This window comes from Diplotaxodon limnothrissa, linkage group LG17 (assembly GCF_057381915.1).
Source record: "Diplotaxodon limnothrissa isolate DT_005_m linkage group LG17, D_limnothrissa_male_GT1.1, whole genome shotgun sequence".
Lineage (NCBI taxonomy): Eukaryota > Metazoa > Chordata > Actinopteri > Cichliformes > Cichlidae > Diplotaxodon > Diplotaxodon limnothrissa.
Window position 1 is genome coordinate 19407668 of NC_140612.1, and position 18260 is coordinate 19425927.

An 18260-nucleotide genomic window follows, 5' to 3' on the forward strand; every position below is an offset into this window, starting at 1 on the left:
GGTAATACTGAAAATGTGACCATCAATCCAAAATTACATTTTAAATTTGATTATATTTACAAAAAAGAGGCATTAAAAGTAACTTTACCCATATGTGTGGTAGAAATAAAATATTTCTGAGCTGGTTCATAATTTTAAAAATTTCATCAATCTCAAGATTTCTGCTCTTTTGTCAATTTTTTTTTTTTTTTTTTTCCCTAGCAGGGGGAGGGGGGGGAACCCAAACTACACTACAGACTGTTTTCGAAAACCATAACACGCGTGTTTATAAACGGGTGGCAACAAAAGGTTGCTAGAAATCCTTTCCCCCCCCCCCCCCCCCAAACACCAATAAAAACAGACAGCCCAGCAGTGAGGTTTACAGTTATACTCCCATTTCCTCACTGTGACTATTAAAAAGAAATACACACGCTTTGTAAAACAAAATCTGATTTAAAAAAAAAAAAAAAAAAAAAAAATTGAGATATGATGCAAATTTTTACTGAGCATTACACCAGAGAATTGAACCCAGTTAGCTTAGCATAAAGACTGGTCACAGCTTTATCCAAAGGTAACAAAATCAACTAATGCTAACACACGGTACAAATGAGATGTTAATTAGTATCCAGTCTCCGTACCAAGTTAAACTTTTAACTCTATGCAATCTCATTCTACCTGAAACAGTGGATTGATATAGTTAAGATGACAGTGAATGTCATAAAAGTAGAAACAAAAGCAAGAAGACATTGTATTAAAAATGCTGTTTGACTCAATTTTCATGTTCAGGATAGATGAAGAGGAATGCATCATACCAACAACTGTCCTCACAATGCATTGCATCATCCATGGTCCCCACAAAGCAAACTGTACAAGTACGTGTGTGTGTAAATTATTCATCCCAGGTGAAGTCATATGGCTGGAAGTCATCTCTCAGCTGTTTGCAGCTCTCCTCCTCCTCCTCTTTGCTTTGTTTACACTCTTTCCAGTCGGCTCGAGTCGGGATGTTTAGCACCGCCTCACTGGCCAGAACCTCCCTACGCACGCACACAAAAACCCCCACACCGTTACTCTGTGACACTGACATTATTCTCCCACAGTGCAATTCTGAACTCCCATCAAGTTTTTTTTCCCTAAAATTTCATGACTGACATTTTGGAAACAGCAATTTGTCATTTTTAGATCAGTGCATATTTATGTGAACAAAACACATTAACAGTGTGCAGAATTATTGGTAATAATTATTTACCAATATTACTGAATAACATGAGACTAAAAAATAATTTTCTGCAAACCAAAGCATCTTTTCCCTGACTTAAACAGGTTTGTAGGTATGTTTGTGTATACATAATGGGTAAGTCCTGACTGTCCAGCTCTCTGGAGCCCCCTGTGGAGGCTTTTGTTTTTACACTTTCTGATATAACGTAATTTTTCTGATGACGTTTTGATAATTCTGTTATTTTATAGAGAACACAGGTATAAACAGAATGACCTGCTTTCTCTTTTTATTTTAATAATCTAATCCAAATGTGATTAAAAACGCATCTGGACAACATTTGCATTTATACATAACATTTCATAAGAAACAGTTTTATTTTAGCTTTAAAAGATGACACTGACAGTGCTGAAATTTTATGAGGCTCTTCTTTATATTTACAGGCAAACAAAGGGTGTTTAATGGGGACTGATGCTCACCTTCCAAACTGCAGAGGAAAATGTTTTTGAATGCGGTAGAAGAGCTTCTCCCCCGAGTCCAACTCTACATAGAAATATGGAGTCCCTGGAGGAGCAATCTGAACACACGTTTAATTCAGCTTTTCAAATAGATGTTAAAAATCCCAGAATAGCCAAACCACTGTACTCCAGGTGTGTTTACGGGTACCTGCTTGAGGTCAGTGTGTTCAGGAATCTCCATCATCTCCATCTGTTGCTCCTGAGCCTGGACCATGAACGCCTCCTTGATGTCCTCTGTGGCACAGCGGTTCAACGGCACCGGCACAACCTGAATGACAATAATAACAAGAAGATGATAAATAAAGTGATCAGCAAATGTGGCAGTAAATAAAAAATCATTTTACGTTTCTCTTCCTGCGCTTGGATCACAGGAATCACACTCTAAATAAAGATACAAGGAGTTTAAACGTGCTAATTTATTGCCCAGGTGTGACTTACTTTGTGAATAACTGGCTTCTTGTATGTCAGCAATAGCAGACTTAAAAAAATATTTATCTAATTCTACGCTCAATCTCAAATTATTTTAGCAGCTTTGCATAAAGTGCACAAGTTTACCACATCTTTGTTGACCTTTTTGTTTTAGTTTGTGTTACTTCATCATTTATTACAGTGAAATATCTTGTGTACCTCCATAATCAAATTTAAAATACAAAAGCAAAAAACAATTTATTAAAAAATAGAATTATGAAGCTTTAGCTAGTTATTTTAGATTAAAAGTGGCACAAATGAAACGCTCAACTTTTATCATTCTTTTCTTCTCAAATTTTGCACTCTAAAGTGAAAAATATGACTTTTTACACTTCTACACACTGCATCTGTCAAAATGAGAAAATATTCACCCTACAGTATCATTAAAAAACAATACGAATAACACTGAATTAAAACATGTTTTCTTGGTCGTGTTTCTACCTGCAGCTGCAGATGCTGGCTCCTGTAGTTCCTCTCAAACAGCACACAGCGCTCTCCTTTGCTCTTGTAGAACTTCCTCAGGGCTGACTTGTACTTCTCCATCTCCTCCACCACCTCCGAGCTCAAGTCCACCACCGACTGGTAGTGTCCGATGGGGAGGATCAGCACATGGCGAGGAGTCAAACCGCCTTTGGCCAGCGCGAGGTAACACTGCAGAACAAATCATCCTCACTCGGCTCTAACGCTTTTACGTGAAGTCTCGAAGGAGCTTCTGTGATGTAGATTTATGAACAGCATGAACTCACGTGTGTTCCTATGCTGATGACGAGGTGCTTCTCCACCTGAGGGCTGGCCAGACAGAACCAGCATGGACCCGAGGGCTGAGCTGCACACAGAAAAACAAATTATCTGTGTAACCTCACAAAACCACACTAACTAATGAGTTCTTTCTTAAACCAGATATAAACAGAGTGTGGCTGGACTCACGGTGCCGGCGGGGCTGCTTGGGCTGCCCCTGATGATGCTGCTGGTCTCGCCCTCGCCCATCTCCATCAGAGTGCCTCTTCCTGCCGTGGCCCCGAAAGCCTCCACCCTGCTTCTTGCTCAGGTCGAAGAAGTACTGATTGGCTGGCTCCTGGCACACATATAACAACATTTTGTACTTTAAAACCTCAAATACACATTCAAAGGTGATTTAGATAAGAGTCGAGGTGAATTCTAGTGACTATGAATCTCCACAGAGGACTCCAAACAAACAACCTCCTCTGTGGCGCTGAAGGCCGTCTTTTGTGTGTCCATCTTGTCTTTCGTGGGGCATCTGTACGGGTTTTCTGTGACGTCTTGCGGTTGCTTCACAAGCTCTGCGGGGTCCATGGTCTTCATGGGGATTATGTTGAAGGCGTACAGATACTGCAGACAGAAGGTTTTCACTTGTCATGACACATCTGGAAAATTTTTCACAGCAGGAACCTTTTAGCACAGATCTGCTCTGTTACCTGCATTTCCTGCAGGAGAACCAGGGTCTAAATTAGAGTTTTAAAATAACAGGGAGAGTCTAAATTTAGTTCAGCTGAATTGGCTATTAGGGCTTCCTGTTTGCACTGGAAACATTGGTCAGTGAAGAAAACTTTAACTTCTCTGTGGTTTCTAAGCATTTTTAAGGACTTTATTAATCACAGATTTTGATGTTTTCCTAACTTTTAAGAAAACCTTGACACAAAGTTTTAATAAATGCAGCTATGCACATAATCTCCATGTAACTGATTCTTTGTCTTGCAGGGAAACGCACCTTCTTCTTGGCGGGGTTGTTGACGGCCGCCAGAGCAATGAAGCGGCTGACGTGTTGAGCATTTTCTTGAAGAACAATGTGATTCCTGCCGATAGACACAGTGAAAGATGGGAGTAACATAAAACAAGAACCAAACAGTTGCTTCGAATCAATCTGACTTCTGCCAGGGGGGTCACCCCCTACTGGCCAATCAAAATAATGCAGGTTTAAGGCTCTTTGATATCCAGAAGAAATTAATTAACAGGGTCATCAGTGAGCTCCCTCACCACTCTGCAGCTTACCTGTATGGGAGTCTTTCATAGTGAGCGCCCTCTAGTGCTGCAAAGTGGTATCGTGGTTTCAGTTTGTCTGCGAGGCTGGCTATCGAGTTGCTTCCACAAAGTTTTGTGTTCACTTCCTGCCGAACAGAGTTCAGAAGAATCCATTCAGCATCTCGTGGGGTCAGAGGCAGTAAAATTAAAGCAGCATAGACATCTTCATTACCGGGTTGTTTGCGTAGTGCCACACTCCTCGGGGCCACTGCGATGTCAGCAGGATGTCAACACCTTTAAATTTCGAGCTGCTGGTCAGAGGAGTCATGAGGGCCACCAGATCTTTGGAGGTGAAGCAATGAGCCGGCGCTGGTTCCTGCCGGGCTTCCTGACCGCTGACATAGGCGATCTGCAGTCCCGACACGCCGGTAAACACACCACGCCGGCCTGTAACGCACAGATGAGAGCACTGTGTCACATTTTGGTTTCATGTTTTTATTAAAAGGTCATGAATATGTGTGATCGCTTACCGAGATATGTGATGTTTTCAGCAAGCTCACAGCCATCGGCGTTTGGGAAATTCTTTACCGTTTCCTGGCTTGCTGCTCCGAGGATGTAAGTGTGGATGGGAGCTGAGGAGGCGCAGAGAAAAAAAAAAAAAAAAAAAAAAAAGAGGCTTTTGAGTTTCCTCAGAAAAAGCCAAAAAACATGCTTGCTTTCAGCATGAACATAGGAGGCGCTGTTGAGTTCTTATGCAATGCTATTAATGTAACAGCGCCCCCTGTGGTCAAAAGCAACAATAAAGATGAGCATCTGCCCAGATGTTCCAGATTTTTTCACCTTTCTTGGCTCCGGTTTTGTACAGCTGCCACTCGGCTTCAGCTTCCGGCGTCGTTCCAAAAAACTCTCCAACACACAGCAGCAACTGGTGGAAAACAGATGTGAAAATCACCACAACTTAAAGACGATTACAGGTGTTTTAATATGATAACTTAACACACAGTTCTATACAATGATCTACCAGGTCATTGAAGGTAACAAGAAAACATTTAAGGGGATGGATGGGGGAAAACTTAGATGGAAAAAAAAAGAATAAAAAGTTTTATGAGAAACAAAATGAGATATTTACCAGAAAAAGTCTGTAAGGACAAGTCTATAAACAAGTGTGTGTTGAAAATAAATAAACCGGTTGATTTAGAAGAAAAAACGCAAAATTGCCAGAAAAAAAGAGAAACAGCTGACAAATTCATGTAAAAGCAACTGACAAACTTACAGAGGAAAACTGGTAAAAGAATAGAAAATGGCAAATTTCTAAGAAAAAGCTTACTGTAAAAAAGGCAAGTCTATGTGGAAAAAGGAAAAACAAATTATGATAAAAATGTAATAAATTAAAATAATTTTAAAAAAAGAAAAACATCCATCCATCCATCCATTCACTTCCGCTTATCCTTTTCAGGGTCGCGGGGGGCGCTGGAGCCTATCTCAGCTGTCATAGGGCGAGAGGCGAGGTACACCCTGGACAGGTCGCCAGTCTGTCGCAAGGCTAACACACAGGGACAAACAACCATTCGCACTCACATTCATTCACACATTCACACCTAGTGACAATTTGGGTTATCCAATTAACCTATCCCCACAAGCTGCATGTCTTTGGACGGTGGGAGGAAGCCGGAGTACCCGGAGGGAACCCACGCAGACACGGGGAGAACGTGCAAACTCCACACAGAAAGACCCCGGCCTGATGGTGGAATTGAACTCAGGACCTTCTTGCTGTGCGGCAACAGTGCTAACCACCGTGCCACCGTGCTAAAATCACAGCTAGTATAACAAGAAAAAACTGTCAAATTTACATTTAAAAAAAACTAAACAGATATAAAACCCCACAAATCATTTAAAAAAAATTAAATGATAACTGGATAATGTGACGCATCTGACTCACATCAAACTGCCCAGTCTTCTTCTGGATGGCCTGGACTCGGTTGAACAAAGCGTTCAGACGGCCTTCAACGTCCCCACACGCCAAACTAGAAACACGCATGTTTTAATATTTTAACAATCAAGGCAATTCATAGATGATTTCCTCTGGAAAACATCAGACAGTCTCCAAACATCTGTTGTGTTTTTGGGACTTGAATGATGCCTTACTCATTGGTAAAGTTGGACACTGAAACATCAATAGCACAAAGTGCCTCTTTTATTTTTATTTATTTATTTATTTTTAGAAAGAGGAACAATACATATTAATGAACATTTTAACAAATGTAAATATGCCAGATTATGGCCTTGGGCTAATTTCCATCTGCAGACCCTCTGGCAGGTTGGTGTTAAACACAAGTTAGTAAAAACATACAGAGACACTATTTACAGGTCATGTGACAAGGACAAAAACAGTGATCACATTATACTAGAACAAACAATGACAAGAAGAGTGGACACAGAGGACAGTATAGACAACAATAACGGAAACACATCAATTATATTGCACAAACCCCAGTATTGCACATGCCCTGACTGTCGTGATATCGCGTTCACCCATTGCACTAACAGTTGTTTTTACCTTTTTGTAATACACTAACTCTTTTTCCCATCCAATATAAAGCATGATTATTAAACATGATCACATGTTTGCGTGTCCCTCAGCCGCCCTTTTAAGTGACTCTTAAAGATGGGTAGACTTGTACTTTCCCTCACTGACAGTGGAAGACTATTCCAGAAGCTCACTCCCTGATCTGACAGAGCATTCTGTGAAAAGGTGGTCCGCCTGAATGCCAGTTCACAATCACCTCTAACAGTGGCTCGAGTCAGTCGAGACCTGCTAGACTTTTGTTTAATAAAATCACTCATTGGTGGAGGTGCCAGACCATGTATAACTTTGTATATTAGACAGGCAGATTTAAATAATTTGAAATTAGTAAAATTTAAAAACTTGTATTTTTCTAAAATTTGACAATGGTGATATGAAAAAGGTTTTTTTATGCTCTTTTGTAGCATACTTCGATTGGACCAATAGCAGCAGAGTTCGTATTAAAATAACATTAAAATAAAATAAATCAACAGAACTCGTGGATATCATTCTGTTTAATTAAAATGACGTTAATATATTCTGGTAAAGTGCAGATTTTTCACCACAAACTGCAAATATCAAACATGCCTCTACGTCTGGAGACTGTTTAATGCAACCTTGAATCATGCAAGTTTTTAACGAGGTTCTGTATATTTCAGTGTAATACATTATGCCGAAATAAAAGTGATGACCTCGTATATTTTCAAACCTTTAAACACATTTTACATTAGGCGGACGGCTTTAGAACCCATCCTGGGGGTGGATGAACACTGACGTTCAGCAGTGAAACGCGTATTTATAACATATAAATCTGAAGTTAATAAGAAACGCTTAAAATTTCTGAAATTTGTTTTAAGTCTGATGAGAGTGGTCACATTTTTGCATCTAAACAGTTCCGAAAAAGTCAACAATTACAAGACCCTGACCCGGTGAGGTTTACACGCCTGTTAACGGAAGGGTTTTCATATTTTTCTTTTACCAACGTGTTTGTATTAGAAACGGAGATCCTCTAACATCATAGCTGAAACAACATAATCAACATGGACAACATAAACAGCATCGATTTAACCAGAAGCTACATTTAACCGGACGCTGCGTCCTGTGTTCACTGAGCAGACTTACACTCTGAGCGGCTGCTCCTCCATGTCCCTGAGCAGATTTTTACTCTAAATCTTAAAATGTGGGATTTGGATTTTAGCAGCTTCCATTAACCGCCCGTCGCTAGTAACTGTCCGACTAAAACAAAGGCGGAACTATTTGTAATTTACGAAGCGGGAGTACACGCGGCTGCGCGAGACACACTAAGAAAGACAAACATTTATTAAATTAAAAATGATAATTTTAATTTCTAAAAACTACAAGAGAAGTAGCTCAAACAGTAAGAAATATTCCATGTGGCTACCCGGACAGATTTCAGTGCGGAAATAGTTGTTGCCAGGTTTGATTTGAGTGGTTTGAAGAAGCTGCCGTGTTTCAGTACGTTGTTTCTGTTTTTTCTGTAGTTTACACCTGTTCTTAAATCCACTCAGCTCTGTAATCCTGATTTTACTCTGTTTTAATTATTAAATCTGCAGTGTGTTTGTTTATTTTATTTATAATTCATATCAATAATGGGACAGAAGACTAACGAATGAATGAATTAAAGGACTTCACCAGGGAGGTAAAATCAAGCATTAACTAACAAAATAAGCAAATAAAAATAAAATTCTAAGACTTTAAATAGTTAAATTAACTGGAGTATGGGTCCTACTCGGGATACAAACTGAATGTACAAAAAACACAAGTTCTCAGTAGTTTCTATAGAAAGCCCTGATAGATACTGATAGATAGCAGAATGGGATAGGATCCTCTCCAGATTTATATGGGCGGGTAAAAAGCCAAGAGTTAAGTTTAAAACACTTCAGCTTCCCAAGGATAGAGGAGGACTGGGCCTCCCTTGCCTACATGACTTATTATAGGACAACCCAAATAAGGACTCTGGTGGGCTGGTGTAAACCTGGATATTGTTCAAGATGGAAGGAAGTGGAATTTTCCTTGGGAGGCAACTTCCCTATCGGGGCACTGATAGGAGATCCCTCAAAGTTACGTCTCCTGGGAGCCCCGGGCAACCATTGGATGGTAAGCTCAATACAGACATGGAAAAGAGTACTTAAAAAGTATCAATTAAATCACAGAGCTGGATTTCTTAGGTGGTGGGCTAATAAAGGTCTCACCACATACAGTACCTTGTTGAAAGACGGAAAAGTGATGAGTTTCCAGGACCTTAAGAATAAGTTTGGGTTGCAAAATCAAGACTTTTTTTAGATATTTGCAACTGAGGGACTTCCTGAATAAAAGCTAAAACATCACCAGTTATCGACTGGGAATGAAGAAATTATTTACATATTCGAGAATGCATTTAGAGATGCACCCTATCAACAAATTATTTCTATATTATATCGTTCACTGACCAACCTGGGGTCATGATACAAGATATGTTAAAGCAAGATGGGAACAGAGGGTAATCTATCCCTAACAGGAGAGGAATGGGATGGGATCTGTAGGCAGCAATGGTCGGTAACAAGCGCCTCCTCGTGGAGGGAATTCAGTTGGAAGAATGTAATTCATTATTTTAATACCCCGGCTCAAAAATCCAATTATTCCCATAAGACAACATGCTGGAGGCAGTGTGGACATGCAGCAGCAAATCATTTCCACATTTTTTGGGAATGTCCTTGTGTGGCTCCATTTTTGAAGGAAATACATAAGGTCCTGGAAACAATCTTCCAAAAGAAAATACAATTTAATTTTGCAGTATTGTACCTAGGTAACTTAGAGTCTTAAACTATGTAAAGCGGATAAATATTTGTTCAGTGTGCTGTTGGTAGCTTCCAAAAAGGCCATAACCCATTGTTGGCTTAATGAGGATACTCCTACTATAAATGAGTGGACTGACGTGATATATACTATTTTTGTTATGGAAAGAATAACTTTTAGGCTAAAGTTGCAGGCGGACTCATTTGACGAATACTGCTCGAAATGGTTGAACTATGTACAAAATGGGAGGCCCGATTTTGTATAATCTCGTTGTATTTTGTGGTTTGTTTGTTTTTGTCTTGTTCCCCCCCGCCCAACACACACACTGTGATTAAGTTGTATTGTTGTACATGTTGTATAAATAAGAAAACCAATAAAACACAAATGAGAAAAAAAAACTTGTTAAATTAAAAAAAAACAACAACAACTCATCACACATTTGCCAGAGAAAAATGCAAAATTCACGAGGGGAAAGACAACCTCATATTTTTTACTCTTACAACTTTCAGTTTTATTGATTTGTTACATGTTTTAATCAAACAAAAATGTGTTTTCCTTTTTACCTTTTTATGGCGCTTCAGTCGTAGATGTCGTTTATTAAAAACCATGAAATATAATTAACATAGGCATGAACAATTTACGGATACTGTACGGACCTGGCAGCCCGCTGGCCTTCGCGCAGCCGAGCCTCCATCCTGGCACTTACCTTCATCCTGGTAACTTGCAAGTTCCCGGACTAAAAACAGGAAGTAAGTAGCCAAATCAAAAGTAAAATTCACCGTCTGTTTGGTAGTCGAAGCCAGTGAGAGGTGCGGAGAAAACTCGGAGCCATAAAAACTGCACCAAAGCCGAGAATAAAGCGCAAAAACAGTGTCAAACTGCACAGACGCCATAAGCTGCAGCTTGTCGACTAACATGGCGCCGGAGAGTTTTCGTCTTTCATTCAGCTGCTTAGCTTTCAGCAGGCTAACGGTTAGCATGGAGTCAGCGTCACTGAGTGTTGGGAATGCCGGTCTTTGTTCGTATCACATTACAGCTTATGCGTTAGAACAGCGCTGGTCTCTTTTCTAATATTCATGTAAGCGTACCATTAAAGATGCGTTAGTCTGCGCAGAATCGATCTTTTCATCAGTGTAAATAACGATGCACAGCAGCGTCCGCCAAACTCCGTTTAAAAACCTCCAAATTTGATAGAGTTTTGATAATTAAATGCCAGTAAACATATCATTGATCGTAAATTGAAGGAAAACATTAAAGACTTAAATTCTGTGAACTCGCTGTCAAAGAAATGCGGAATATTTGAAAATAATTTACACCTTTCTTTGTTTGTTATATTTCCCCTCAAAACAGTGGGGGGCGGCAGCGAGCAGGGTAGAATTATTACATTTTATAAATCACGTAAAAAATGATAGGTACTCCCCTGAATTTACCGGCCGCATCTGATAATAACAAATGTTATTATACTTTATTGTTGGGGAAAAGAACTGTCTGTGAGCATTCAATTTTTCTTTTAATCCTTCTGTTTTTCAAAGCAGCTTGGCGTGTACACAATAAAAGTAACACATGTTAACTTGTATGGTTTACAGTATTTATTGTCTTCATAAACCGGTGTAAGATCACATGCATCACACATCTACAGTGACACTGCTGGAACTGAGTCACAGTGATGGCGCTTAGCTTAAAGTGTCAGATTTCAGAAGGGAGTTCTGACTGTGATTTTTAGTTTAGTTGCCTATCAGCTCTTTTTCATTATAAAAAACATCTGCTAAAACATTTGATACTTTCATTTTTGCAAACTCAGCATCATAACATGTCTTAAAAATTACAAAAGCAACACTTCTATACCTCACCTAAAATTAATAAATGATGTTTTATTTACCGTGTTGTGCTTCTTTTTATTAAGAGGGTGCTAACTGTGCCATGTGCATTGTTTTTATTATTATTATTATTATTGTTGTTGTTATTATTTTATCACTGTCAGTGAAATTTGAGTTTTAGGCAGTTAGTGTGATTTTTTTTCTATATATAATATATGTACATATTTAAAAAATATAATTATGTGATCAATCACCCAAATGACCCATTTGGAGCTAGAAAAACCCTGATGGTTGGACAGAAAAATGACTCACTTGGAAAGTGACATTTTATTACTATTTTTTTAAAGAAGCAAATAATTAACAAGCTTAATCAGGACTGAGATTAGTCATTAGTCAGATCTAGTGTGTAGAAATCTTGATTTTCCCATCTTCAGGCACCCACAGAGTCGAAATCCGTCCCAGTCCTTGCAGATCTTTGCTGTAAATAGTTTTTCTTATGAAGGTTTCTAACTGATTGAGGTGACCCTGAGGTGTTTGATGCCAAAATAACAGCCGGTTGAACCCTGTAAATACCAAAGAAGCTGCTTCAGCTATTATATCATTGAGTATAGCAGACGCTGATCGAGAAAAAAGAGAGAATAATCCTATATAGGGCGCCTCTAACCTACAAGCCGCTTTGCAGCCTACTATGAACACACCAAATTGTGATAATTTGGTGTGTTCGTAGAGAAATTAGTACCTGAGAACACCTGTGGCTGTGAAATCGCTCTGAGTTCGTCTTTGTGTCTCTCTGCAGCTGCAGGATGAGTTTAGCAGCAGAGGATGACGACGCCGGCGCTTTAGAAAACGTCAAATCTGTCACGCTCACTCAGGACAGTGATGGAAGCATCATACTGCACTGTCCTCCCTCTGGTGGGTCCACACACACACACACACACACACACACACACACACACACACACACACACACACACACACACACACACACACACAAATCCCATCAGTAACTAATCAGTACACTTAAAGTATGTTCAGGGTTTTTAATTTTAACATTCTGTGTGGTGATTTTGATTAAATTAAAACACTTTTGTTTTTTTAATTGTCACATTTATTTATTTACTTTTTTGCTCCTGTGGGTTTGTTTCTCTTACACTGCACCTGAGTGGAAACAGAACAGCCAGGGTTCAAATTTGTGATGTTTTCTTGTCATTTTTCCTATAAATTTGAGCGTTTTCCTCATATTTTTCAGTTTTTAAGTTTTTTTGAATTTTTTAAATTCATGTAAATTGGTCATTTTTTCTGATAATTTGTCTTTTTTTCCTCATAAATGAATTTTTCTCCTGATAATTTTCCAAGTTTTGAAATTACCCAATTTAAAAAAAAAAAAAATGTTGTTTTTTCTAATAAATGTGACACTTCTTAAAACGTATACGTAAGAAAAACCCCAATTAATATAAAAGTGAAACTAAAAATAACAACAAAAACTTTAGATGATGTTTTTGTCAGATTAAGGCTATAGAAATAATTGTGTGTGTAATGGATTGGATTTATATAGCGCTTTTCAAGGCACCCAAAGCGCTTTACAATACCACTATTCATTCACTCTCACTGGTGGAGGCAAACTACAGTTGTAGCCACAGCTGCCCTGGGGCAGACTGACAGAAGCGAGGCTGCCATATCGCGCCATCGGCCCCTCTGGCCAACACCAGTAGGCAAGTAGGGTAAAGTGTCTTGCCCAAGGACACAACAACCAGGACAGAGAGCCCAGGGATCGAACCGGCGACCTTCCGGTTACAGATGCGATTCCCAACCCCCTGAGCCACGGTCGCCCTGTGTGTGTGTGTGTGTGCAGACGAGGACTCGGAGCCACTCCAGAAGAAGCTGCGACTCTCCACACACGAGCAGGAAAACTCGGACACGCCTCAGTTCTCCGTCGTCACGTTGCCAGGTCAGACGAGCTCTGGACCGTTCCCCGTTCATGACTACAGTGAGTCACACTGAAATCACCTCACACGGTTGCTGCTAACAGCTGCTGCAGCTGCATCCTGATCAGAGGGTTTTCATTTACTCAAACTCTAAATTTACTCAAATCCAGCAAAAATAACAGAAAATACAAGTGAGGTAACTCAGATTGTTCAGATCCTGGTCTCCTTAGCCAGAAAGTACCTGCTGGTGACGTCATCATCCTCATGCTGGTTTATGGTGTTTGCTGTTAATGTCTGCATTAAATGGCACAAATAAAGCTTCAGATATGTGAAGTTGTTTGGGTTTCTGGCGGGATAATAAGGTTCGAGGGTAAAAGATTTTCCGTGTCGTTTCTCAGTGTCGGACACTCAGGCGGAGACCTTTGAGGTGACGATGACGCCCACGGCGGACGAGCTCTCTGAGGACAGCGTCACTCAGATTCAGGTGGTGCTCAGGCTCCTTTTTTCTTATTCTAAGCGTTCTGTGTTTGCTCTGTGTAGTTTCCTGTAAGGATGAGCCACCAGTTAAAAGTGAGCTGTTTCTGCTTTAATAAAAACAAAGTGACGGAAAACAAAAAGGAGTTTTATTTATATGAAATGGATTAAATGTAAGAGAACGGGGTGTGACTGAACAGAGGTTTTCATTTTGATCACTTTGTGTTTGCAGATCCTACAGGAAGATGAAGACTCCCTCTCAGCCAATCAGAAGACGGAGGTGTCGCCTGTCAGTCAGGCCTGGTTCACAACTAAAGAAGACAAAGACACGCTGGCTAATAAAGGTACCAACGAGGCCAGAACCTCTGTAGCAGACAGTGAATGCAGCTCACTGAGAGGCTTAGAGAAAACAGCACGGCCCAAAAGAAGTCAGACTGTTTGGAAGTCTGTGTGAAAATGAGCTCAGTGAACTCTTTCCTGATGACTTCATGGTGTCAGACTCTAGTTTAGAGTCCTGTTGAAGACAGCATGATGTTTATTTAGGACTCCTACTGCACACCTTGTAGTCCGCCTCGATGGATGTTGGAGTCCGTTAGCAGCAGCAAAGTACACAATAAAAAGTTCTAATAAAGCCAAACTTAACAAAGGGGAAAAAAAAGTCTGGTTAAAAGCTGATTTTTCTTCTCCTTTTTGACTTTAAATGAAACCAGAATGTATAAAATAAACATAATTTTTTACTCAAACCAGCGACTGGAACCATGAACTCCTCAGGAAAGACTTTCATATGGCTGGAGTCCAGACGAGTCACCCCCTGCTGTTCATTAGAAACAATGCAGGTTTTCATGTCTCTTCCTTTTCAGGTCATAAGTGGAAACAGGGCATGTGGTCTAAAGAGGAGATCGACATCCTCATGAGGAACATCGACCAGTACGTGAAGGTACGTGGGGTTGGTCCCTGACATAATTTCTGCCTCTGTGACGTCTGATGACGTTAAACTGTTCTTGTGGCCACGATCTCAGGGCCGCGGCATCGAGGACCCGGCAGAGATCATCTTTGAGATGTCCAAAGAGGAGAGGAAGGACTTCTACCGCTCCGTGGCGTTGGGATTGAACAGGCCGCTGTTTGCCGTCTACAGACGAGTCCTCCGGATGTACGACAACCGCAACCATGTCGGCAAGTGAGTGCACAGAGAAAAGATGGTGTAAGAAAGGCAGTGCAAGTTTGTTGGTTTTTGTTTAAGGAGTGGTTTGTGTCTTAGGTACACTCCTGATGAGATCGAGAAGCTGAAGGCGTAAGTACAACTTTGTTTTAACGAGCGCTTGATGACGGTGTAAAATGGATTTCACACTAACCCGTGTTTATATGTGATGCGTTTAGGTTGAGGGAGAAACACGGGAACGACTGGGCGACTATCGGTGCTGCACTAGGTCGCAGTGCATCCTCTGTGAAAGATCGCTGCCGGCTGATGAAGGACACGTGCAACACAGGTACTGCACAGCAGCCGTTTGTACTTGTAGAGATATTTAAATGCTTGCTTTTATTTTGAAATTCGCTCTGTTTTTAAAAACCAGGTAAATGGAGCGAGGACGAGGAGCGACGGCTTGCCGAGGTCGTATACGAGATGGCAGGGGTGTCACCGGGGTCGGCGGTCACAGGAGGCGTGTCATGGGCGACGGTGGCTGATCGAGTCCGCACACGCTCAGAAAAGCAGTGTCGGTCTAAATGGCTGAACTACCTGAACTGGAAGCACAGTGGAGGAACTGAGTGGACGAAGGAAGATGACTTGAATCTTGTACGCAGGTACGGCGGTGTGGGCGTGCACACGTGTGTGTGTGAGCGAGCATAGTGAACCATGTGTAAGCTTGATACCGTGTTTCAGGATATCAGAGCTTGACGTGGATGATGAGAATGAAATTAAGTGGGAGGATCTCGCCGGCGGATGGAGCAGCGTTCGATCACCCCAGTGGCTCCGATCAAAGTGGTGGAGCATCAAGAGACAAGTGGCCAATCACAAGGACATCCCCTTCAGTGGTATGGATACACACACACACACACAAATTAATACCGTCATTTATTTCCTCATGTTTCTGATTCTCTTCTTCTATTATTAAAATCTCGTGATGTGGTTTGCGTCGCTAGTCCTCCTGAAGGGCCTCCAGGAGCTCATGGCCTCCTCGCAGTCAGCATCTGTTCCGGGCAGCCCCTCCTCCCTTCAGATCCGACTCACCCGATTAGACGAGAACAGCGGCGGAGCCAGCCCCGCCCCTAGCTCTGTGGCCGCACTGCAGATTCCCTTACAGATCCCGCTGCAGATCACACACCTGGGTGAGCCTCGCACGCCTGCACTACACCACCCACATGTTCACTTCCTCTGCGTGTGCTGCTGCTGTGGCCACACTATTTTTTTTTATGGAGATACTAAACCACCATAGAAGAAGAAGAATTAGAACCAGACTACGCTGATGAATCAGAGAAGAAGGTGACTGAGGTTTACCTGTTGGACAGCGTGTAACAGGTGTGCTGCCTGCAGCTGAAGATGTTCTTGTCCTGACAGCGAGACCTCTGACTGTTGCTCTGTTTGTGTTTCTGTGTTAGCGTCAGATTCAGCGGCAGCAGCTAGCGACAGCGAGACCATCACACTGAATGCTGGAGCGCTGCAGACCTTTGAGATCCTGCCGGTAAGCACCACGAGCGCCTTTCACAATAAAACACATGAATATGAATGAATTTAAAACCTTTTCTTTGTGCAGTCGTTCCACCTGCAGCCCACCGGCACCCCGGGAACCTACTACCTCCAGACGACACCCAATCAGGGCCTTCCATTGAGCTTAGCCAATAACAGCACCGTTACCCTGACGACGAGCTCCTCGCCCTCATCTCATGAACACATTATCCTCCACAGTCTGTCGGTCAGTTTATTGCCCTGCTGAGGGTAAACGTGTGTGTGTGCGTGTGCATCTTTTCACATGCTTTCCATCTCCAGGCCGACAGTCTCTGCTCCAGCGATGGCGTCATCATCCAGACTGTCACCTCTGACCCCGCCTCCTCCTCCTCTGAAGCCCTCAGCCAGCAGCAGCTGGTGGTGGAGACTGAGACCCGGGGCCAGGACGATCGTCTCGACGCCGCAAGTCTGTTGGAGGGGTCGGAGAGTGTCGCCACGGAAACTCAGGAGCCAATGACGAATGGCTTCAGTGACACAGACAAAGTAGAAGCTTCAGTTTTTCCTCACACGTTGTTTGCGTGCTTTTAATTCGAAAAGCTTTCTGTTAGTATCGTTCTGTTTTTGTTGAGAAATAAAGGGGTGGACAAAATAATAGAAGCCAGTTTTGTGGATTAAAACTTTTTTATGACCAGAATATGTAAGAATTTTAACTTAAACAAAACAAATAAATATATTTGTACAGTGAGAAAAAACAAGGGGGGAGGGTGGGGTCACAACACAACCAAGTCAGCTGTGTTGTCCTTGTACCCAGAGGGAGCACACAATGATGACTGAACAATACAACAGTGTGTGTTTGTGTGTGTGTCAGGGCCTGCGTTCCCCCCCGATGGAGGCTCCAATGGTGCATTCTGGGATAACGTCTGGGAGTGCCGTGCTGATCGTGTCTCCTCCCAACATCAGTAGCACACTAACGGGTAACACGCACACACAGTTAAAGTAGAACGTAACTGCGAATCTATGCTCTGCCTCCTGTCAGTGAAACTATGGCAACCGTGACCCATGAGGCTCAGCATCTCCTTTACTGCTCAGAGACGAGTCCCTGTGTGCTGCGTGCGCTGCTTTAAATTCACACTGTTTGATTGGGTTTTCAAGCCTTCGTGTCTTTTAAATGATGAGGTTGTGCTTTAGTGTCCACGCCGCCCAGCTGTATGGCGGGGTGGTGAAAATACCCAGGCTTCCAAATCTGATGCCCTCTACCCCTGTGGTGCACTTGGAAATTCTGATGATTAAAAATAGAAAAATAAATTAAAGAAACAAGAATTGTTTAACATGAAAAATATAGCCTGAAGTTTCTCTCCAAGTGTGTAATCAGAGTATTCATACTGCTGCACGAATTTCACCTGAGCATCACTTCCTTTGTTTTTCATCAGATCCCATCTTGGAAAACCAGGAAGTCTCTGACTGAGTCGGACTTCCCGCTGCAGCTGTCGCTCAGGGCGACACCTCCACCCTTGGGCTTGACCCGGCATGTCAGACTGTGATACTCCCTCCTCTCCTGCTTCCCGTTTCCTCTTTAACGGATGCAAGCACTTTAAAACTAAACGGAACATTTTTGGAGTCCCTGAATGAAATGACCGCAGTGCCAAAGAGACTCTAAAGCCTGGACACTTTAATGTGAATGGACCCTTGGATCTGAAAAATCATCCTTTTTCATTTTACATGAAGTTGTTTTGTCGGGATGGTGACAATGATCAACAGAACTCAAAGGAATAGTTCAATGTTACACATTTTCCACCTGTTTTTTCATGACTTAAGTACACCTTTATTTATTTATGCTCATTTTTGAAGACTTTAAATCGTAAACT

General features: G+C 41.6%; 2 protein-coding genes across 3 annotated transcripts; one reads left to right on the forward strand and one right to left on the reverse strand.

The window, feature by feature from the left end:
* Positions 1–765: 765 nt before the first annotated feature.
* cwf19l1 (CWF19 like cell cycle control factor 1) lies at positions 766–7921 on the reverse strand. Of its 2 annotated transcripts, none has more exons than XM_085376118.1 (14): positions 7844–7921; positions 6098–6182; positions 4999–5083; positions 4689–4790; positions 4391–4605; positions 4189–4304; positions 3908–3992; positions 3379–3528; positions 3106–3253; positions 2925–3004; positions 2620–2829; positions 1859–1978; positions 1672–1769; positions 766–1013 (listed from the first exon to the last, which is right to left on the reverse strand). In XM_085376118.1, exons 1-14 carry the CDS (start codon positions 7864–7866, stop codon positions 869–871), a joined length of 1662 nt encoding a protein of 553 aa, XP_085232244.1. In that variant the 5' UTR covers positions 7867–7921; the 3' UTR covers positions 766–868. The 2 variants fall into 2 exon arrangements, with proteins under 2 accessions (XP_085232244.1, XP_085232243.1); XM_085376117.1 differs by having other exon boundaries at positions 3376–3528.
* A 2283-nt stretch (positions 7922–10204) lies between these two features.
* dmtf1 (cyclin D binding myb-like transcription factor 1) lies at positions 10205–18227 on the forward strand. Its single transcript, XM_085375832.1, has 17 exons — positions 10205–10266; positions 12131–12246; positions 13187–13321; positions 13658–13743; positions 13966–14077; positions 14594–14670; positions 14753–14910; positions 14992–15024; positions 15111–15220; positions 15305–15533; positions 15613–15764; positions 15873–16058; positions 16329–16411; positions 16484–16642; positions 16717–16938; positions 17264–17369; positions 17826–18227. Exons 2-17 carry the CDS (start codon positions 12138–12140, stop codon positions 17858–17860), a joined length of 1992 nt encoding a protein of 663 aa, XP_085231958.1. The 5' UTR covers positions 10205–10266; positions 12131–12137; the 3' UTR covers positions 17861–18227.
* Positions 18228–18260: the final 33 nt, after the last annotated feature.